Source organism: Taudactylus pleione, unplaced genomic scaffold, assembly GCF_031769625.1.
Source record: "Taudactylus pleione unplaced genomic scaffold, aTauple2 ptg001151l, whole genome shotgun sequence".
NCBI lineage: Eukaryota > Metazoa > Chordata > Amphibia > Anura > Myobatrachidae > Taudactylus > Taudactylus pleione.
In genome coordinates, this window is record NW_028285552.1 from 64,232 (window position 1) to 89,053 (window position 24,822).

General features: G+C 41.5%; 1 protein-coding gene across 3 annotated transcripts in view; it reads right to left on the reverse strand.

The window, feature by feature from the left end:
* Window positions 1–24,822, reverse strand: part of SH3TC2 (SH3 domain and tetratricopeptide repeats 2) — a 79,913-nt gene that overhangs the window by 47,706 nt on the left and 7,385 nt on the right. Inside the window, exons 1-3 of one of the 3 annotated variants that reach the window (XM_088462123.1) lie at window positions 14,676–14,726; window positions 14,445–14,570; window positions 2,943–3,038 (exon numbers count right to left, since the gene is read on the reverse strand). In XM_088462123.1, coding sequence (XP_088318249.1) covers window positions 2,943–3,038; window positions 14,445–14,454 — 106 coding nt within the window. In that variant the 5' untranslated portion in view covers window positions 14,455–14,570; window positions 14,676–14,726. Of the gene's footprint in view, window positions 1–2,942; window positions 3,039–14,444; window positions 14,571–14,675; window positions 14,727–24,822 lie in introns of those variants that run through there. The other 2 variants (XM_088462124.1, XM_088462125.1) reach the window with 2 other exon arrangements.

Here is a 24,822-nt window from a genome sequence, read left to right on the forward strand (position 1 = left end):
GCTTGTCCTCCGAAACGTTGATAATTAAAACTTGAAGCTTTACCTGCATTTCAAGTCTCTGAGTGCCGCCTTCTTGGACTTGTATTTGGGACATTATATATATAATATGTAATATGCGGTCAAGTGAGGCAGTTTAGCAGAGACTTTCCTGTCATACTTGGGTATACTCCAAAGTTTCAACTATAAAAATAATAAGAACAAAGAAAATATTCTAAATATCTTCTTTTTATTATTCTAATCATTTTTATTGTCAAAACTCTGGAGTAAAAAATGTATGGCAGGTGAGGCACTGCCTCCCCGGTCTACCTTTTCCACTCATCCCTGATCAAAACACACCAAATTTCCAGCACTATATACTGCTGCACCTTTGTATAATGCCCACATGAACCATCGGGTTCATATACGTATCTGTGAATCTGGCCCTGACACTTGCCAGTGCCTCCCCAGCCACTTACCTCACCGCACGTCACTATTTTTATTATATATTTTATTTATTTTATACATACATTATATATATATATATATATATATATATATATATATATAAAGAAAGCGTGTCTGTCTGTCATTTTGTCTTTTATGTACGGCCAGAGTTTTGGAGCTAGCTCCACCATATTTGGCAGTGTGGTGTAGTTTGGTCAGGATTAGGTTTTTGCCTAGGTTTGAACTTCATCACTGTCACACAATCCCTAAAAATGGGGACACTCTTAAATTATACAATCTTAAATTGTGGGACTGGCTCTAGTGGAGAGAGCTACAACCTATGAGAGGGCTTTGAAAGTATAATTGTAACCTCAGTCCAAGCAAACTTGCAAGTTCACATTAAATCCAGAGCCTCTGTGTTTGCATGCAAGGCTTAACTATAAAACTTTGTAGGCCACATACTGTAGCAAGATCTTAAAAGCAGGTGTACTTCAGGGTCCAGTCTTCAACCCAGGTAATGCTGGGTATCCCAGCTAGTAAAAAAAAAATAATACTATAAATTGTTTTTTTTCAGTATAATGTTCTTTTGAATAATAGTTGCTATAGGAAAGCTTTTAAGGGATCCATTGTGTGCAGGAGGGGGCTTGGGAAGAGGCCGTGGGGTACAGTCAGAGTATTTTTGCGAAGGATACCCTGAAAAGTGTGCAAAGACAATTCACAGGGACAGAGCTTTCTCGCAAGCTCTGCCCCTACATGCAATATTAGAGAAATCCTTGCTATGTATCACAGTGCGAATCCTGGCGATATTATCACATCACATCCGCATCGGAGATGCACATTGTGATAAATAGTCACAGTGATCTGCCTTATAAGAGCTATACAAACATTCAGGTATTTGTTGAATGCAAAATATTCTCTTTATTATATGAATCACTTGAGTTTTAATTGACTTGTGACATGATGTAAATAGTATGAGAAACCACAAACTCTCATCCACTACCTCCTTTCGTCCCATCAAGAAAACATGTTAATTAGCTCCAATAAATCAGAGTTGAACAATACAAAATTAATTAGTATTTATTGGGGAAAGGCCCTGATATACAGAATAATAAATACCCACTAAATCCTTATGTTTACAGACTTAGGGCCTGATTTTGAGTTGAACTTAATGCAAACGTGAATCCGGGTGGCTGAACCAAACAGACTACTAATGCGACTATGAGCCCCTATTCTGAGTTGTATACATAGAAGGGCTTGTTCTGCCCTAGTCTTCTGCCCTTAAGCGCAGCGGTCATCATTATCACTGACAATTACACCTGCCCCATGCTATGTGCAGGAAATCAGTATAGTGTGTACCATAATCGTTAGCGACGGGACCCGGCAGGGTGCCAGCATCGCTCCCGGCCTCGGCAAGTGTGTACGCACTTGCCGATGCCGGGAGCAACAGCAGGGGCCATGCTGCCGTTGGATCTGCATGTGGGAGCGTGCATCATCAGCGACATAGCCACTACACACTGGCCCATGTGGACAATATATGTCGTGTGATCCACCGGATCGGATGACATAATTGTCTAGTGTGTACCCAGCTTTAATATAGCATGAAACTGTGGGTACACACCCACAAAACAGTTCTCTTGCATGCTTTAACATTGTTGCCATCCAGTTCTTACCCGAAAATGTCCATTCAGCAGAGAAAAGACCGAGATGCGAAAGAATCTGATTAGCTTATGGGCAATGAAACATAGGAGACTGTCCTGCACTAAATTGTTATACGTGTAAGCGATCCTATTGCAGCCCTGTCACTATAAGTAATGTTTAGGTTCATCCTCCCTAATAAAATTCGGTGGGTAATGTCTTGTCATTAGTCAGATGAGAGGTGCAACTCTGAAATTAATCATTCTAACATACAAAGAGAGACATGAGTTGGTGACCACACCAACCAACAAACTCATCTGTCTCTTTGTATATTGTAATAGCCTGTAAGTTTGCAAAAATGCGTGCAGCTGAGAAACATGCACAGTTTGCTAAAATACTAGATGTGGCCATATCCTAACTTGTGTGCAACTCAGAACCAGGCCCTTAGCTTTATAAAACAATAGATTAAAAAAATAAAAATGGTTAAAACTATTTAATGCAGTTAGAAGTGTCAGTAACATGTAATATACATACAGAGTTGTTGCTGTAATGAAGCCTCCTGCATTATTTTAAGATGCATTTGAACACATGTATGATGTCGTTATTTGACTGTTTACTGACTTACCCATAGTCCATGCACAGATGAGATGTTACATAAAACTGAAGGGAACTTAACTGTTATTATCAATTTTCACACATGAAACATTTAAATCAGTTTACACTGACTTTGGAATTTCCAAAGTTACTGTGATGATCTTCCATCCACCATAACTTTCTATGTTTAAAACATTGTTGCTTATTATGCTGCTAAAGCAACATGGAGCTTTTCAAGACAAAGCTCTGCTGAAGACTACAGTCTGTTTCTACTGAACACCAGCTATTACCAGTGATATATCCTTCTCCCACTCCAAGGGAGACAGAGTCCTTCCCCAGTGGGGTCTCGTCATCCACAGAGACCAGCTCTGAATCCTCCGGGTCATCTATGGAGACACAAAGCATGGAGACTCCTCATGCAAACAGAAATAAACACGGAACAGCTATCTACATAGAAACTATACAACATTTATGATCAATACTATCATTAGTATTGGAGATATGTCACTGCAGATGGTTGTATACAGCTTCAATACCTATACTGTACCTCATGTAGTATTTATGCTTTGTTTTTGTTATCTATCTCATATGCTTTCTCCTTTGCTGTCAGTTCTTTGTCAGTTAGGGGAGGGAATGATTTAGCAGGAAATAAATTGATTGCTTTAAACAAAAAAATACTGTTGGCATTTAATGATGGAGGTCACTTGTCTGACAGCACGTGGAGGCGACAGGTGCACTAGCAGGCGCATTACACACGGGCTGCAATGTATAATGTGCAAAAATGTATATGAAAATGAATGCCATTATTTCCAATCTCCCCATAACCAAGCCATTCACGTTCAGGATCACTGTGACAGTGTTGCACTTTTTCGGACATTGCCTCTCCCATTCAGTGCATCTCATTAACTACACAAAGACTCCCAGAATATATATAAAAACACTAACTAACCATATGTTAAACGTGCCAGTGGGGACACAGCCTAAGGCATAAGCTGCCCTCATTGGTAACATTGAGAAACATGACATGTCAGAGAGTACTCTCTCATGCAATAACAGTCTGTATTTGAGCATTACATTGTTTTCTGCCATGTGGTATACAAATACAGGAACTTTAAAGTCCTGGAAAAACTGTTCCGTTTCTTTCTACATGATGCACTACTTCCCCACCCGTATGTCATCTCTACAAAAATAAACTATTTTTTTTAAAGCAAAAATCTTTGATTTATCTTACAGGCTCAATGTGAACAAACCAAAAAAAAAAGTTCTTAATAATTTAATAATGTAACATTATTGTAACCCGCTTTTATTCAGCAGTACTTAGAAATAAAGGCGGTTATGTCATTTTAACATTTCTTTTTTGCTTTCTTAAATGGATATCACCACCCAAAGTTACATTTCTATGTAATATTTCCTACTTTACCAAAGATCCGCACAGTACAATTCAAAAGTCACAGCTCTGTCCAATCAGTGCCTGCCTTGTCATTTTTCAAATAGCTGATTGCACAGGACAGCATGGCAGCTTTATACATTAGTTAACGTATCAGTTTGTAGGAATTGGCCACTTTTATTTCTCTTTATTGGAACTTTAGTCAGGGGGGAAAAAAAGAACCCCTTCAGTTGTGCATACCTTTCAACAATGTAAAAAAGTTTCTATAGGGGAGAGAAGTGTGGGAAAAGCTACAAAATGGCAGTGTGCCAAGTGAAGGGGCGTGGTCACCTCATATAGTGGGTGTGGTCACATCAAATAGGGAGGGACACATTCCTCTCCACTATACCACATTTGGCCCACAAGCTAACCATTCCCTATTGACCTTTGAGGTAACAGGGAAAGTCTGGAAGTGAATCAAAATGCATTGTACATATATTCTGATTTGCTGTCAGAATAACCTTACTGGTAAATGACAAGTCTCATTGTGGCTGTGGAGGTGGGTCCTGGGGAAGTCCACACCACCCACCACTGACAGATGGAACAGTAGACTGCAGGACAGATGCAGGGACACACTGTACTATGAGAGAAATGTATTACATCTTTTAAAGAGAAGTTAATAAGTTGCCCATAGCAACCAATCAGCCTTTGCTATTGTTATTAGATGTAATTTATCAAGTATATTTTATAAAATGACTGGTTTTGCTATTGTTATTAGATGTAATTTATCAAGTATATTTTATAAAATGCAGGGGCGTTTTAAGAGAAGAGGGGGCCCGTGTGCAGCCTCCGTTTGGGCCCCCTCCTCTCTGTCGGCGGCTCAGCGCGGCACCAAGCGCTGTTGATTCTGGCTTCATGCCAGAATCTACTGCACATGCGCAGATCACTGGGAAAATGGCCGCTGCCATTTTCCCAGTGAGTGTTTGCTGTTCTGCAGCGCTGATCCGGCACTGTGGAGCAGCACTTCGGGAATCGGCGGAGAGGTAAGTATAATTACCTATGGGTGCAGGGTGTGCGGTGTGGGCCACCCTGGACTCAGGGGCCCGTGTGTACCACACACCTTGCACCTATTATAAAGACGCCTATGGGTAGAAGCTGACTGGTTTCTATGGGCAATTTTTCTACCTGTCCACTTCTCATTTCTTTAGAACGTTTGATACATCTCCCCCTATGTATACTACATAACTTCATGGTCAAGGACCTGGGACAGAATAGTTACAGCCATACAGATGCGTCCTCATAAACTGTGGCTTCAGTTACCCCATACAGTCCCTCTCTGCGCTTCATGTCCGGAGCTACCTCGGCCGTGAGACTCTCACTCAAAATGTGCATCTTATTTGCATAAATAAAACAACTGGAAGTGGCAGAATTAATTTGCTAGATTGCACTAATCAATGTGATGTGCGACATTTGTACATCTGTGTGTGACTGAGTCTGAATCTGTATATGAACGTAAGAGCTATGATGCACTGGTGGTGGCTTTTTCTCACTCCAAGTTCTGTTGTGCTTCATCTGTGACTTTACATTTAAACCTAATTTGTGTGCGGTTAACATCGCAGCCCAGCGGCTCTGGTACACTGAGTGGTGTTTCACTGCACCTACAATGCAAATACGACGCAGACTGTAGAGAAAAAGATGATACGCTACACTTCTCAAAGCGACTAACGTGCCGTATGGCGTATTGAGGCTAGGTATACGAGGACATATCTGTACATCTAACTTGAAAACAGCCCTATCCTATACTTACCGACTTTCTGGCAGCCCCGTCCGGAAGGGGGCTGCCAGGTCGGGGCAGCAGGGAAGGTGGGGACAGCTGAAGTGGGCGGAGCAGGGGCATGTCATTGTATCATCATGGCCCCTCCCCCGCTTTATAATGCAGATATTACCGGCATTACAAAGCAGGGGGCAGGGCTACGATTATGAAATTTAGAGCGAATCGCGTCATCGCCCCCCCGAGCCTCCCACTTTGGAGGGGCAGCGGACAATGCGAGGGACTTGCAGACTCTTGCGGGGTGCTGAGAGCAGCACCCGACAGTCCCGGGAGAGTAGGAAAGTATGCCCTATCCTAATCTATGAGGCAAGAAAAAACATTATTTATACCTTACATAAGGTACCATAACATATTAGAAATGCTGAATAAACTTTTGTCTCTACTGTACATGCTGTGCTTCTTCTATGTATGATGAATCCACCTCTGCTCACAATATGTTGTGGCTCTCCAATTGTTAAGCACCAGTCCCAGCATGCTCTACCAGCTCGAGGAGCAGAGCATTTTATGGTACACAAAGTCATATGGTGCATACATACGGTCAGATTTTTCTTCAGATCTGAATGATAACGATTTAAAAAATCGTTCAATTGTTCATATCTGAAGGAAACTCTGACATATCTGTCATGTCTGAACGATGAGCGTTCCCGATGGTCAGATAACGATATCTGACATCTGATGTGTTTGCAGTCAGACTTGGACGATTCCATTCATTTTAATGCAGTCAAAAATCGTTCAATCGTTCAAATCTTTGGTAAAATCGTTCAATCATTCATCTGAGAGATCTGACAAATCTGACCGTGTGTATGCTCCAGTATAAGGATATCGTTATAGGGCTCATGCAGAGTTGGGTGAAGTTTAAGTCAAAAGTGCGTCATCAAAAAGCATAATTCCATGTGTATGCTGAGCCAGTTGCATTTCAAGGCGCACACAGCTCTGTAATAGTAGCATTTTACCTTTAGAAATCAAATGGGCATCATTTTAATTGCTGTGGTCCTAACGGAAATATCTGGATAAGCAAATAGAAGGCTCTGACTTTACATAATAGAGCATCTACAGTAATGATTTATATACAGTGAGCTTTCATTATCAGTGTGTATTTTAAACCATATTTTGACCAATAAGTGCCTAATTTCCAGGTTTACTTCAATCTAATTTACAAAATCATGTCCTTTTTGTATACTGCCTGCACGGGCATGCCCCTATCCTCTCCTGGTACGCCTCTCCTAGTGTAGACAGTAGTAAATGTATGCAACAGAATATTTGCATATGAACAGAGTAGATTCTATATTGAGTGCATGCATGGTACTTTACACAGATAAAGATAGACAACCAACTCTGCATCAAGCCCTATACGAATAACTCCAACTATCAATGAGTAGGCAATCATTTAAAAGTATAGGATATGCTTACCTGGTAACTATATGATTTCAAAGGCATGCTTGAAAGAAGAATAGAGCACTGCATATTAATAATGTTCTTCAAATGTATAAAATTTGTGGAAACTGTACATTTTTATTATTATGGAGGACAAACACTAGAAGTTACATTCCTGTGAATATAGGGCCTGATTCATTACCGTTCGCAACTGCACGGAATTGGACGATTGTTGGGTTATGCGCATGCATTACAGTGTACAAAGACTTCACTGAGATCAGACTGAGGCCTGATTCGGACCCGCTCGCGAGCGCTGGCAAGCGGGTCGATGTTGGGCCAGTGCACATGCGCGTGACGGACCCGGCTCCGTCGTGCGCATGCGCGAGACCCGGATAGCGACTGGCAAGCTGTCGGTATGGGTCTCGCTACAAAGGGGGCGTGCTGTTGATGGTGAGTGACAGCACGCCCCCTTTGGTGGGCGTGCCAGGGGCGTGGCTGACCAGACGGAGGCGTTCCCATGGGAACGCCTACCGTCTGGGGCCGGCCCCACTGACATCACAAGTGATGTCAGTGGGAGTGCTTTTGGCTTTGATAGAGCCAAAAGCACTCCAGGGTTTGCGGCAGACGAGACCCTACCACAAGGGTCTCGTCGTAAGCCCGATGGTCGCGATGGTCTTGACCATCGCGACCATCTTTTTGGCCACTCGCTATAGCTGTGGGTGGTCACCCACAGCTATGCGAGTGGCCAGGAGGCCGCTCTAAAAAAGAGAAGGAGGGCACTGATTCAGAGCGAGCGCTCTGAAAGAGCGTCCGGCTCTGAATCAGGCCCTGAAATCGCAGTGACTATGCAGACCCATCGCAGAGTGATTGAAAGGAAGTGAGCTTTTGGTGGTGTTGACTGGGGGGGTGGTCGGCAAAACGCAGATGTTCCAGTGCGTTTGAACGCCGTTATAGGGGCATGCATAAATTAGCCATTTCAATGCAATACGCAGCTTGGGCTTTCACTGCGTGCAATGAGGTTAGCAATTCCTGAGTAAGGTCAGACCTTGTGCAAGTGTGCGAGGCTGCGATTGTACTCGAGGTTACCGATGGTTTCGCAGACTTGCAAAGGTATTACAGATGTGTGTAAGATAAAGTGGGTATCCTTAGGTTTGGCTGCAACGGCATTGCAATCATTAGCATATTTTTGCAGGGAGACCTTGCGTAATTGTAGCTGCGATCGCAATAGCGATCCGTAATGAATCAGGCCCATATTTCATAGGTTATATACTGGTGTTAGAAAGCAAACAGTTTAGAATTTCATTTTTCATTTGTTTTAGGGCAACAGAGTCAATTTTTGGAAATATTTTCCAACTTGACGACTGGTCTTTGACCGTAATTTCAGGTTTCTCTCCCCCAGACATAGCTAAATACCCCATCCTCCCCACAGCATCTGTCAGGCCTGTAGTAAGTAGTAGCCTGGAAGTTGGGTGGTGGTGATAGGACAGTTTTAAAAAATCAGGGGAAATATCAATGTTCATTTACAGCTGCCTGTTTTTTTCAGTCTGCTCAGGCTGTATAGTTGCCTAAAGAAAGTCATTAGGTGCTGTGACTGATGTAACATTCCATGCTGTAAATCCCTGTTGGCTTTTAGAGCAGTCACTGTTTATGCATATGAATTACCAAATAGGTTATGGGTCTCATGAAAAATTTCCTACAGTTTTGTATCCAATGACATTTATTACCCAATACTAAAAGCATTTGTAATGCAAGTAAAACATGCATGTAATGTCATCATACCCAATACAGTTTTGAATAGCATCACTTCTGTTATTTGGGACATATTTTATTCTATCCACATGCGTTTAGAGAAGCCTACAGCGCTGGTCCTAATGCTGGCAACAAGCACGTCAAATGCGAGCACCATCAGTCTCGTGTTGGAGTTTATAAACACAACTTCCTTCCTGTTCACCCCCTACCAGGCTCTGTGTCAATTGCTTAATTTCTGCTCTTTAGAATAAATAATTAAGAGAGGTGGAAAGACTGTTGCAGAAATAAAGCAGTAAGTAACTAGAAGTAGGCTAGAGAATGCACAATATGTAAGCTCACTTAAAAGTAAGTAGAATGCTGGCAATAGGCCCAATTCCAAGTGGGTACGGTTTCTGTTGTGAATTTGATCTGCGCATGACAAAAACAGCGTTCGCTTGCATATGCGCCCATGCAGATTTGTACGATTCTGTCACGCCTGCTTGCACCTACAGAGGAGGAACAGTACAGGATGGGGGCATTGTAACATAAGCCAAGTAATGTAAGGGCGCGTACAGGCAACGTAAAACAGCTGACTTGGGAAAAGAGGACTGAGAAAGCTATATCATATGCGGCTGGTCAGGACCAGGTGCAAATAGCGGATAATGACAGACGCTAGCTTTTGCAATTGATTCTGATTGGCTGTTTGCGAATACTCTGCTGACTTTGGTATTTCTTTTGCACTCAGGTATATACTGTGCCTTTGTGTGCATCATCTTTACACAAAATGTTTGAGGAAGTACATGGGATGGGGAGTTTATGTAATACAGAGATTATTTCAGTTTAACCTATGCCTCATGGGAAATGCTGTTTTTTTGTTGCACATAAAATACATAGTTTACAGCATGGACGCAAGTGGGATATCAGGTCTATAAATTTCCACTCCCGCTGGTCTTCAATGCTGCTGCCCAGCTCATCTTCCTCCCCTCTCCTACAAGCCCTACACTGGCTGCCCTTCAAAAAAAAATTCTAACTTCTAACACTCACTTACAAAGCCATCAGCCATTGCTCTCCTATTTACATCTCTGACTTCATCTCCCTTTACTCTTCCACTCACCCAATTCTCTCCACAAGTGAATGCTGCCTCTCCTCCCAACTGATTTCTTCCTCCAAATCCAGCCTCCAAGTTTTTGCCCATGGTGCTCCCTACCACTGGAACTCTCTCCTTCCCCCTATCAGACTCCCCACCTCTCTACAAGACTAAAAATTACACTCAAGACTCAGTTCTTCATCTTAGCCTTCCAGCTCTTATCCTAACCCACTGCTCCTCGCTCACTGTCTCTCTCCTGTGTATCAGCCCTGTCTGACTGCCATTCTTCTTTAGATTGCAAGTTCTCACAAGCAGGGCCCTCCTCCCTCATGTGCTTTCCATCCTTCACTTATACAATCATCTCCTCCCCACTACCTACAGTGGCACCAAACCTTTGGGTTTTGCAGCCCTGCTGCTTATTTGAGTATTACGACTGCTGATGTAGCAATGTTTATAAACCTTGCCCATGTCCTGCAATGCTTTGTACTGTACTGGAAGTCACTTTTTTATTTTTTTTTATGTTTTGTTCATATGGTTTCTGCTTATGTATTTCAGGCCCAATCTCGGTAATGACATTGATAAATGCACAGCTATAGAGACCAACAGATTAGGCCTTTTGGATGCCAGATGCAATGAGACTGTCAACTAATATATATTATATAACGAACATAATACTGGTCATGGATATGTCCTGTCTGCTTTAACAATGTAGAAAGTATTCTATTTTGTTTTTTGACAATATCAAACACAGTTACTCTATTGTGTAAATATGTTATATGTGATACATCATCATATGTGGGTTCTGCATCCACTGTCTGTTATGATTTCCCTGATGTCATTGAGTCATGTGACTCTATTGGGTGGGTCTAAATAATAATTGGTCAACTAAACTGTAAAAAGGTTACTGCCATCCGATGGCAACACATTGCCAAAGACACAATTAGGCTTAAAGTAGTTATCCATTGCTAAATTCCAGTGACATTTCCCATAAAAATACAATGAGCTCAAATTAATGTGTTGCCAATATCTGGGAAAGTGTATTAAAGTGCAGTAATAAGTGTGGGGTTTCCACATTTTCTCTATATGCAGGTCCTCATAATCTCCACTACTAAAACTGCCAGCATTCATTTCCACTACCCTTATACCATAAACTGTCTCTATGGCTGATTCATATAAGATTTCTCACTTGTCTCCAACCATCAATTATCTTCACATCGAGAGGCAAATTTAATTGCACACCATATTTTTTCGTGTTGTAAAAAAAGGACTTTACCGCAATTTTTTTTTCCAGGTAATTGTTATCACAGAAAAAATGCCAGGTCCAAATGTTTTCATGATCGAAATCCCCAATAGTGCTGGCTATCGGGGACAATTGAATAACCCCCGGGGGAACAATTAGCCGCAGTAATTTATTGCAGCTAACTGAATTCTCCCCCAAGGGGCCTATTCATCATCGCTAATTGGAGTTTGCTTCAGAGGATCAATGGCATCTCCAAATGGCGCCGATTGCCAGCGCCCCGATCCTTCCCATCCCTCTATGAAGCAGTGTTACTGAGCGCGGTGTAGCAGTGTTACTGAGCGCGGTGTAGCAGTGTTACTGAGCGCGGTGTAGCAGTGTTACTGAGCGCGGTGTAGCAGTGTTACTGAGCGCGGTGTAGCAGTGTTACTGAGCGCGGTGTAGCAGTGTTACTGAGCGCGGTGTAGCAGTGTTACTGAGCGCGGTGTAGCAGTGTTACTGAGCGCGGTGTAGCAGTGTTACTGATCGCAGAGACAGCTGCTTTTCAGGCCAGCTATCCCCTCACTGGAATAATATTGAATTGCTCAGATAATTATGTAAACAACGCAGCAATTCTCAGCTAGTTAGATATTTAATTATATGGGGTCAGATGGGTCTATTTATCAATCGGTTATCACTGCTTCGGGCAGATTATAGAAAAGGATACCGAAGATAAATGACTGATTTCTCCTGCAGCCCCTTTATTTAGACATAGTGTCCCCGAACCAATTTATGAGTACTGTGCAGTCTATCAACAACAATAAGGTCAGCTTATCACACATTTTGATAAAAAAAACAGAATGCCATCTTAGAATGGAGTTATGTATATTTACTGTGTGGTCCGGTATCCAAATTCTTCCTTCTCTGTAAAGCACATGTGTGATCTTTACTATTGCACACGGGCTCTCTGGCCTGCGCATTAGTTCAGTACCGAAAGAAGGCTGGTTATTTCTTTGGAAGTGCAACCTCTCTTTAGTGAATAAACCATGGTCTATATACCATAGAAGTGTTGGGTACGGGATCGGGATGCCAGCGTTAACAATACCGTCAGCGGCATCCAGGGATGGACTGGGGCTGTAGGTCAACCCTGGCAAGTCAAAATGTAAGCGCGCCTTAGGCGCACATGAGCTCATACAAGGGGCGTAGTTACGTTTCACGGGGCGTGCCGTGAGTCATCGGGGCCTGGCCTCGCAGCACGCCCACGTCTCTTAGTATCCCGGCCGAGCAGAGCACCGGGAGAGGGTGCTGCTTGGCAAGGATTTAAGACCGGACTGCCGCCACCCCTTCCCTCCCGCTGAGCTCACACCATGAACTCCGGCAGGGGGGTACATCTCTAGAGTTGGCCAGGTGATTTTCACCCTGTGCAGCGGCAGCTGCACTCCTTGAGGCCATCTCCTCAGCAGCTGCACTCCTCCTGAGGCCATCAGCCCTTCTGGCATTTGGTGGCATCCCAACAGTCAGAATCTCGTAGTGGGGTCTATAGCTGGGCATCCACTATACAATTTTCTGTCAGATATCTGTCCGATCTGGCTGGTTGGAATGAAAACCTAGTAATGTATGGGAACAAATGACAATCGTCCCATCTGTACGACAATCGTCCATTTGCTCACAAACACTGGAAAATAGCCAAAAATGGTTGTTCAAACAAATTGGTTAAAACACACAAATTTAACCAATTTGAACATTTTTTTTTTGTCCTTTTTTCAGTGTTTAAAACCATATGATCAACTGGCATTTGCTCCCATACAGTACCAGGTTTTCATTCCAACCAGCCAGATTGGACAGATATCTGACAGAAAATTGTATAGTGGATGCCAAGCTTTAGTACTAAGCATTCGAGACAGATAAAGTACCAACCAATCAGCTCCTGTCAATTTACAGACTGGGTTTGAAAAATGACAGCAAGGAGCTAATTGGATGGTACGTTACTCTGTCCAAGGTTTAGTACATCTACCCCCAAGGTTAGTATCCCAATCCTAACCCACCTTTCCCGCAGTCTCACCCTAACCCTCCCCCTAATGCCTAACCCTAACACTTACGGGATGTCAGCAGTCGGGATTCTGGTGCCAGGAGTTCCGACTGCTGTCGGGATTCCGGCACCTGTATTCTGACCACCGGCATCCTGACGGCCAGGATGCCAACCACATCACGTGTAGAAACTTTACCAAAATTAGTTTCAGTTTAGTGGTACTGAACATCAAACAGGACTATAAAAGAGCAGATATGTACTGTACATCTCATCCAAACAAATAGTAACTATAACTGCATAACTCACACTAAACATTATTGCTTCTTTGCACATATGATACAGTATCACATATAAATGTAAAAACAACACAGTACTATAGTTAAAAGATGTTATGGTTGTGTTATTCTGTATTAAGAAATGAAGTTGATAAGGATTAAAGGGCATTATTAAAGCTGATCACATTATAATTTATAATTATTTAAATGAACATGTACAGTATAAAGCTGTAGTTTGCAATTTATACAACTAGACCAGCTATATAGAAGCACTGACCTTTAATGTGTACAATACAAGTGGCTGTACAGGGATGCTGGTGGAGTATCAGTGTGCCAGTGTAACCATGACGAGCATGGGTATAAAATAGCATACAGCATGTTCCTGGCCTTAGTCAGAAGTAGATGAGCAGATGCTACTTTTTGGAGCTCTACAGTGCAAATGGAAGCTTACATTTTTTTATAGACATTAATATGTGATCAAGCCTTGTGTATTTCACAGCATATGATAAGTATATTCACAGGAGCACCAGAATCTCCATATCTACCATAGACAACCTGCACAAATGCATGGCAAATTCTGCAGTATGCTTTATTATTAAAAAAAATTTACTGAAATAAACTAAAAATCTAATCTATCTATCATATATATATATATATATATATATATATATATATATACATATATACACACACACACACACACACACACACACACACGTTTCCAAAATAGATATATGCTCTGTATGAAATTAATGACGTTAAAGATTGCTATGTAGACCAAGGAAGAGCTTCATGACAACACTGTCACTAGGCACTGTTCACAAACAATTACTAATAATCATTAAATTAAAAAAATTAAATGCATTCATCCCAGATATTTACTTGCCTGATGCCATTGTTTCCACATTGGAACATCGTTCTTGTCGGTGTGGACCGCAGCTTTGCCAATGTGACCAGCCGGCCAGGAACCCAGAGTCTGTGCTGTCCACAGAGCCACTACCTGCAGAGGACACTGAAGATAGTACCAGGAATTACATCATTTATATGGAGTCCTTGGAATGAGTCAAGAGATGCTCACAATGCTGCATTATACCAAAGTTATATATATAACACACACCTCCTCAAACACACAAAATCTGTGATGTATTTGCAAATGGTGAAATGATCTGCAATAGGGTTAAACGTTGCTGCAGGAACTGTATTCACAAGAATAATTTTTCTTATCAGCTTGCACTTCTAGATCTGTCTCAATCTCCATCTATTTAAGGCTGGTATTTCAAGTAGATGGTAGATGGAGTGTGTGTGTGGGGTGTGGGAGGGGGGGCGATGACCGTATCCATGGAGATATCTGTATAGAGAAAAGGTAAGCCTGTTTACTGTACAAACACGTCAGCAGAAAGAAATCTAGAATTACAGAAGAGATTTTTAAAAAGCAGATAGCGGAGTGAGCTTCTTGCGAATAAGGAAGAGGGGAATACAAATTCCACAACACGACACAGAAATGAGATGAAAGTACACATGGAGTCATCGCAGTTCACAATCTTAGCAGCCTCTTTTGAGAGACAAATGTGATGCACAACGTGGGAGAAAAAATATCTAATGGCTTGATTCATGCGGGGGAACAATTGTACAGGAAACTGCCATCTATGGAGCAAACACTCTTGAGATTTGTGTCATTCTTCTAGGATTGTCTGTGAGGTTCCTGTTCCTGGGACAGACACATGAAACCATTGTGAGAGGTCATATCCCCAAACATTAGCGATTATGCTCGAGCTGCCGGAGTTTGTGCCATGTTTTTCTACTGCACAGCACTGACAAAAACCGGTATACACACAGCAATAAACAGCATGGCTGTAAACATTACTGTATAATTAATGAAAAATCCAATATTTCCTGCATAGTATAGGATGGAGCTTTTGGTTTTAGTGATCAACTAAATCTATTCATAGACATGAATAGCAACAGTGACACCTTTATCCCGCCAAAAAAGTTCAAAGGGAACTTTAGGTCAATTATATTCAAATCCAACAGATAATTAAAAGGTGCTCTCCAAATTATGATTGTAACGAATAGGTGTGTCTTCATACTTCTAGCCTCAATGCGCCACGCAGCGTGACTTTCCTGGCGTGAGCGAGCCGCCAGGTCCTGTGCTACTCTGCTAGTGTCGGGAGTCCTTTGTTGCCGAAAATGTGTCTATAGCCCGTATTCAATTAGCTGCGGAAAGCCGAGCTGCAATGTTTTCACTGCCTACACGTGTTTTTAGGCAATACTTTTTCTGTGCACGCTCCCGCTTATCTCCATATTCAATTCCAAAAGACGCGAAAAAGCGAAACTGGCGAAAAGTACCTAAGATTTCGCGGAAATCAGTCTGTACCCCTAAAAAAGCTGCACAAACATTAGAAATGAATATAGTAGTGTTCTAAGAGCCCTAATAAAAGTGTTTGTTGTTTGAAGTCTCTAAAGTGAAGATTTAAATGATCTTAAAAATACACCTGTGGCAGCTTCGTGCAATCCCAAACACACCTGTCCCATTCAGATAGCCCCCCAAAAGTATCAGCCCCCCCCCCACACACACACACAGACTTTTTACCCATTTTCCAACACTTTTTTTCATTTTCGCCCCAAAAATGATATGGTGTTCTTAAAAAAAAAAAATAACGTTTTTTGGACTGATTTGTATATCTGTGTGCACCCGAGTCTGCAAATGAACCACACCAGAACTTGAAATGAAAAAAGCTGCGGTTGCTACATTGTAGCATATACAGATTCAGAGAGGACACAGATAAACAAGTGTTGCATATCAGATTAATCAGCACAATCTACTTGTGCATCCTAGTCACATCCATTGAGACTTATACACATATTCTGCAAAAAAAATGATGCCTGAAGGGAGTTGTCACATCTCTATATAAAAATGTGGCATATAGCTTTGTTTCTTACGCTGTTGTTTTGACTGTGTTTTAAGCATTTTTAAAATTATGCTGCTGTACTCATTTAAATAGATATTACTTCTCAGACAAGTTAATAAGTTCAAATTTTATGAGTCTTTTAAAACAGGTGATATGTAAATAATACATATGGGGAATAATAGGTAAATATGTAATGAATAATGAGCATATGATAATGCTATGCAATCTAGACCACATAATGTAACATTTCAGCACTTGCCAACCCAAAATAAAAAAAATATGCAAAATTTGGGCTAAATGAATGATGACCATGTCAAAGGGCTCTTATTTACCATAAATACAAGGGAAAATACTTCTGTACTACCTAATTATAAATTGTATATAAATACAAAACATAACATCTCGAGATCGCTTTTAAGACTAAGCAAATAAATACAATATAAAAAAGCATGATGTAATTTGATTGGATTTTCCATATTTTAGAATAAATCATATTTTGAAGATACTACCTTTACAGAGCACCTGCTTTGGCTTAGTTTCAATTATTAAAAACCAATAACAATTAATACATATGATACAGCAAGGACAATGACACAGTAGATCTTGAAAGTAATTTATTTATAAATTGATACTGTGGGGTCTATTTACTAAGCCTTGGATGGAGATAAAGTCAACGGAGATAATGTACCAGTCAATCAGCTCCTAACTGTCATGTCACAGTGTTTGAAAAATGACAGTTAGGAGCTGGTAGGCTGGTACCTTACTGCCGTTCACCTTTTCTCCTTCCAAGGCTTAGTAAATAGACCCCTGTATCTTTAAGGAAGAACTTCACTCCGAGAGAACACTCTCCAGCGATACCCACTAACTGTAAAGCCAGGGGTCCTATTTCTAAAGGTCCTCTATAGCTGAAGCACTGAATAATTTTGGGACACTACTTTCTAGCTAAACTACTGGTGAGAGTTCTGGATAGGGCCCCTCATCCAATTGTACAATCCAAAGGCAGAGCATCCCCATGCGGAGCTCTCCTTTAACCGTCTGGTTCTTCTGAAAGATCAGCTACTTACTTATAGTATGGCAAAGGTCATTAAATAATGTGTTATGTGCTCTCTTCTGCTGATAGATGAAGAAACTACACAAAGTAGGCTGAATGTTGCACTCAGACCATTAGGATAAGATGTCATAATTAATAACAGTAATATTAATAGCCAAACAATTGTCAGATTAATATCTCATATGAAGCTCTGGCGGATATCACTTTCATAAGAGAAACTTATTAAGATAGTAACAAAAGTACATGTATTTGGTGAACTAAATGCAGTAGCATTTTAACTTTGGCTGAGTGTCCAGATGTCCAATATCCTGTGCTTCTAATGCTGAAGGAGGGAATATAGTGAGGTCAGCAGATTAGAAGATGTTCTGCAAGTAAACAGCACTTAACAATCACTTAAAAACTCAAAAGCAAAACTGCAAGGTTTTCAAGTGATTATTACTCTTGTTAGATCTGAATATTGACATATAAAACATATAAACGAGGAAGATGACTAAACATGCTCTTAAACATATAGAAATAACACAAAATAAAAACATGTTACAATTGTTGTAAGACTATTCAGTTTTTATTGCTCTAGCTGCACTAACCTGGGCACCTGATGAATTTCCTCAACCAGGGGATCCCCAAACAGCAGCCCATTGGTATGAGGGTCTGTTACAGCAGAGCAAGCACAATACCCTGCGCCCAGAGCAGTGTCATGCCATGTCTGTGACAGGGTCCCAGCCCTTAGCACAATGCATCTTTTGACAGAACTGCACATCTGTGGGATGGAGGCGGAGCTAGAGAGGCAGAGTGCTTGTGATAGGAGCTTAGATGACTTTGTTCTATATAGTATGAGTTCCCTGGCAACATACACACTACTTTTTGCTCCCACTGCCTGCTACTGGATTCCTCGCATTCCCTCATTACAGCTGGTCCACTTTGTATGCACCCACTAATACAAATGTAGTATCATTGCAGCACTTCAGCAGAAATAATTCTGTAAATGGCTTTTATTGCACACATACATATCTATTTGGACATAATGTAAACCCCAATATGTCACCTAGATAACATATCACCTAATTAAAGAATCAATGCAATTTTTGCTACAAAGTACCATTTTATTCCCCCATATATAGATAAGGAAAATATACTTCATATTTGTTAGGAAAACATATGGGAATGCATCCAATACCAAATGCTTTTATAAAAGATGAAATAGCGAACGGTTTCCAAGCTCTAATATGTAAATATAAAGATTAAGCAGCAGGAGCCTACATTATAAAATGTAATTTGTCAGTTTAGCTCCGGGAAGCCATAATATGCCAGTTCTCATGTCACAGGAAAATAGGGATTTGGGTTCAGTTGGCTGTATCCATCAGACTATTACTAAAAAATCTCCTAAGAATTCTTATTATTCCAAAGTGGATTCAGAATCTGAGGCATCCTCGATAAATATTCACTGCCTGAAAAGAAACCTAAGAACTGCCGTCCTTCACTGAAAATGTATAATCAAATTATATTACCATTAATACTGTTACCTTATCTTGTTGCTACTAACTTACAGTGCATTCAGTAATGTATATTGTGATATACTGGGGCAATTTAGGTTGGTAGATGGGTCAGTAGTGCAGTATCTAGGTGCATAATAAGGGTCACACTCAGCTTTAAGTTTAAATGAAATAAATGGTGCATTTCTGTCAGCATGCAGGAACAAAATAATAAACGACCTAGCCCCCATTCAGGGCACTACCTCATTTCTTGGCCCCTCTCTAATGGGCAGCTAGTGTGCAAAGGTCACACAGTCTCAGTCTTTATAGTCCTGTCTCGCACAGGATGAGACTTGGCCTCCTGGCCTGAACTGTTTGCCACAAAATCTCTCTTGTGGTCCTCCCTGCCTGGCTGCAGGTCTGGGCACGGCCTCTTGATCTGCAGCTTAGGTGCTACAACTTCACATACACAGTCAGAGATGTGTGGTCCTTCCTGTGTGACTGCAGGTCTGTACACTGCCTCCTGGCCTCTCACTGGCCTTGCTTGGCACACTGGGCTCTTTGGCTGCCACAGTCTCACTTAGGCCCGTATTCATTTGAGCTGAGCCTCAATACTTTTTCGCCTCCCGGACTTTGCCTACATCTTGTGTTTTGCAGGCGGAAAAGTATTGCGTGTGTGCCTGCGTATCGCCGTATTCAATTTGAAAGTAGGCGAAAACGGAACCCGGCAAAACTTAAACAAGCGGAAAGTACTGTCAGATTTGGGGAAGTCAGCCTGACACCCCCCAAAACATGCTCTGACATGGGGGTTCCCTATGGCTTTCTGAAGGTATTTGGTGTTTTTAAAAGGGCTCAATAGCTGCTAGATAGCGTTTTTGCACAGGTGTTTTTTTTGCAGAAAATAACTTATCCCAGCAAATTTGGGGTACTTGAAAATGGGGGTTAGCATATTTTAAAGTTGCTAAAGTTAAGTTTAAAAAAAAACTGAAAAATCCACCTGCCACAAGTACCTGCAATGAAAAAAACACTTGGGAACCCCCACAGAGGCAAGTTCGCTAGTTTTTAACATTTTTTTTTTTCGCCCCCAAATTCAAAGTGAATTTTTGTGGTGTTCTTAAGTGTTTTTTTAAAGAAATGTTGACACCGTTTACCTTTGGGTTGCACCCCAAAACCCCAATTCTGCACTTTTTTCCACCTGCTATTCATAGGCGAAACTTTTCCGCCTATTACATTGCATTGACTTTCCGCCTAGGCGAAAAGTCTTCCAAATTGAATACGGAGTAAAATCAAAACAGGCGAAAATGACATCATCGGTGAAAATTCGCCTCAAATTGAATACGGGCCTTAGACAGTAGTTAGACTTTCTCCACAAGCAGCCTGACTGGTCTGATGCCTCAGTCCTCCATGGACTGACTCCACTTGGCTGCCCTAAGGTAAGGTCCCTTTTTGTTGCCGTGTATGTGGATCCCTCCAGCCCTATACAGAATCTATGGCTCACTATCGCCACCTAGTTTTATATTGCCACTATGTAAATGTCCACATATATTGACAGAACTTTAGGTTTTTGATATGTCATGAACATTCCTATCGTTGTGACTGCATCCTAATCACATCTGTCTGCACAATCCCACAAATTATTTTTTTCATCCAGGAGTGCCTCTAAAGGGATAATTTTATATGCACAGTTATATATGTGTTATCAAGTAGGGCCATAGCAAGGTGGTGCCACCATTGCATTCACCCAGGAAGTTATGTCCTGGGGTGGCACAGCCACTGCTCTAGCCCATAATAGGACTGTCCAGTCCCCACCTGCCTATGTACTTTGGTGATGGTGTGCCCACTGTTATAGACAGTTTGTGCACAGTGTGCCCAGATGTTCCCGGTTTCCCCTCTTCTTACTTCAGGAGAACTAAGACATCATGATATCACAACATCTGAACCCTAAAAGAGCGTACACAGAAAGGAGCCACAAAGGAGCATCTAGAAGTCCAGAATAGAAGAAAAAAAGACACAGGAGGGAGAAGGCAGAAGACAGCTGAGGAGCATATAAGTGATAAAAAAGAGAGACAGGAGGGGGAAGAAAGAGAAAACATTTCCTTGTTTTTGTACTGATCTTCATCCATTTGTCTCCTATTTATCCCAGTCAAAATAATGGTGCATGGACACCCTATTACAGCTCTGTCGAAGAAGAAATACAGTAAAAACACCACCCGATCTGTGGCAGGGGACAGATCATTCATGGTTTTTTTTTTATTTGTAAGCCCATCACGAGAGAAGGAGAAAATATATATATATATGTATATATATATACACACACATACATACACATACATCTATATATATATACATATATACATACACACACACAGTGTATATAGTAAAAAAAAAATAGTCTGCAGTAGCTAAAGGTGGTCATTTTAGTCCTTGCTCATTTGGAAGCACGGATGTACACCAGGGAAGGGCTTTGTAGCGGCATTTGCAGACACGGATGGGGCAGCGTCCAACTCAGAATAAAGCCCAAGATAAAGCATACTTGCCTATCTCTCAGTGGTCACCATCCCTAGTCTTCATTCTAGCACCCTGCACCTATCACAACCCTTGCAGTTCCTCTTTCCTGCCTGGGGTGTTGCTCTCTGCTCTGGTGTTTCTAGCACACTTTGCTGATGCAACAAACTGCTCAGATACAAACCAGAGTGTGCTAGAGGTACCAGAGCATAGAGCGACACCCCAGGCAGGAAAGAAGAACTACACAGGTTGTGACAGGTGCAGGGTGCCAGAATGAACACTACATCCCAGATTCCACTTCTCATTCATGTAAGGTATTATGTCCTTGCCACAAGCCACATGATAATGCAAATCGCATGCTCTTCGACTTTTTGGAAATTCTAAAAGGTGAGGTTCAGAAAGTAGACAGATATGTATTAAAGCAGAACTAACCCATATTAATGGCAGAGCTGGATTATCCTTTAAGTGGACCAGGCAACCACTAGGGACCACCTCCATCAACAGTGGGCACTGTCCCATCCACAGGACTGCAGTGTCCCGTGGGTGGGGGAGGTTGGATGGGGGGGGGGACATTAACACAGCTTTTCTGAGAAGAGATAACACATGCAGCTATGGGAGAGCTGGGGGCTGTCAAGAAGCTCCCAGAGTAAAGGATCCAGCTGTCCAACATATACAGCACAATGTACAGTATATACACAGTACATCCACTACAGAATCACAATACCCCACCAGATCTGGCAACATGGTCAGAATAAAACCATGGTCAGAATAAACCCACTAGTTCATTTACTTCTAATGCTGAAAAAAGTATCTTATTGTTCTGAATAGTATGAGCATTCATAATTAAAGGGGGATATTTATCAAAGCTTGAAGAGATATACAAGCTGTGTTTGGTTGGTACTTTGGGGCCCATATAGACTCATAATGCCTCTAAAGCTTCTCATATGCCCAAATACCCTCATAATTCCATCAAAAAGAGTCAAACTGCCAACATATAGAGTTTGCTCCACAAAGATAGCATGTAGCGTTGTAATGAATATTCTTTAAATGCCAATAGACTATTTAGTAACATCATATAGCTCTATAATAACTCCATAAAAGCTTCCTAAAAGCTGACCTTGAGTTGTTTGGATCTTTCTTCATGGACACTAAAGGCAAGTTTGTGCATACAGTGCATGCACAGAAGCGACTTTACATGTTTTCGCACATGCCTGTCCTATTCTGAGTTTGATGCAAGTTGGCTAGATCAGTCTTTTTGTGAAACACGGAGTCTAGTGGTGTGAACTGGGTGGTGTCACAGTGATCACACGTCACCACCCTGATTCGTGTGAGTGTCAAGAGCGTGTATCACAAGCTTCATGTGATTCTGAGACATGGGAACAGAATGGAGGCCTGTTTCTGACGAATCTGGTGCTCGACACTAATGATGATGGTGGCAGGGGTTGGCATAGCACCAATGAGTGGCACTGGTTTGCACTTGCACACGTGTGAACCCCCACATTAGTTGAACGGTTTTAGCATAAATTAGTCAAGTAGGCTGCCCATAACTACAGAAACTTTGCATCTGACACAGAATCAGACCCTTTCTATCATTTAGATCTATATAAACCCTGTAAAAGAGGAACAACACATAATAGAATTTTTTTTCTTTCAAAGTATGGACAACAACGCATGTAATGAATCTATGTGGCATTTTGATTTCTTCATGTGTGTGTATGGATATATATCTCAAGTCGCCCATCCACTAGGCGACTAGGGAAAGACAGTACGATTACAACATCATAATCATACCGTCGTTCCCTATCCCCTGAAGTGCCTACACTGAACAATTAGTTGTTCAGTGTAGGTACCCTCCATCATCCCCAATCTGTCGTTATTAGTAGATTGACCGACATGTTTGGGCGATGATTGATGTCGGAAACGGGCAGTGAGAGCGCGCATCGCTGGTCGTTTCCTACATTATAGTGCACGATTTGCACACGATTAATGAGCGATTGCACGATTACGATGTTGTAATCATGCATTCGCACATTAATATCGCCTAGTGGATGTGCACTTTTAGTCCGTTGTAATATGATCTTATTAGACCTCCATAACTTTCCTGGCAGCAAATACAGCATGCTGATGCTGAATGCAGCTAAGCAGTATTCTGGTACAGAATGGTGAAATCAGAGTTTGTCGCATTATATGTTCTGAAGCACTAGTTCATTTACTTCTAATGCTGAAAAAAGTATCTTATTGTTCTGAATAGTATGAGCATTCGTAATTAAAGGGGGATATTTATCAAAGCTTGAAGAGATATACAGGCTGTGTTTGGTTGGTACTTTGGGGCCCATTTATCAATAATTGCATTTGTAATGTGATCTGGGTGCAATATTAATGCCCAAAATAACATTGCAGAATGCGATTATACTACCCAGATGTATTGAATAGCACAAGCATGTACAGGGACTCAGAAAGGAGCCCGTCCCGGTAATATGTCCAGACTGAAGGGACCGCAACAGAATTCTCTTCACTCTTGTGCCAGGACTCCTGCGCATACATGGTCTACTGACCACGCATGTGTGATGCCCATTGCTGGGGACCATTGCTGCTGCTCTTCAGATGGCGTTGTGCAGCGTCCCTCCTTCATACATTGGGGTAATACAACATATTTGCGGGTATCCCCCAAAAATGGGTGATTTCTGTGAATATGCTGCAAATATTTAATGATAAATAGGCACCTTTATCTCTTTCCAAACTTTGATAAAAAAATTTCCTTAGATTCTATCATATTGCATCAGAGTATTTAAAATCACTGAACTTTCCTCACACTTGCAGTTCTGGGCAGACATTAAAAAGCTGTTTATACAGTGAAACGCACGCATTGGTGCTTCAGCAGGCCCACCGCATGGTCTCATGAAAATATGTATATTACTGCTTGTACTAGCTCAGAATTGAAGTCATGAAATATAGAATGAGGTAGTTCAAGCTGCAAACAATATAATAATATGGATGATGTTAACATTGAGCAGCACTATCACCTATGGGCAGCATTGTGTTAAGTGGTTTTGAGTATCATATAAACTAGTCCAGAGGTCTCAAACTCGGTCCTCAGGACCCCACACAGTTCACATTTTCCAGGTCACTCAGCAGGTGCACAGGTGTATTCATTACTCACTGACACATTTTAAAAGGTCAACAGGTGGAGTAAATTATTTCTGTGAGGAGACCTGGAAAACATGCACTGTTTGGGGCCCTGAAGACAGAGTTTGAGAATCTAAACTAGTTAATTAAGTGTCAATGACATTGAACGGCAGTGTTACTTTTCGCTAATAAACTCCAATG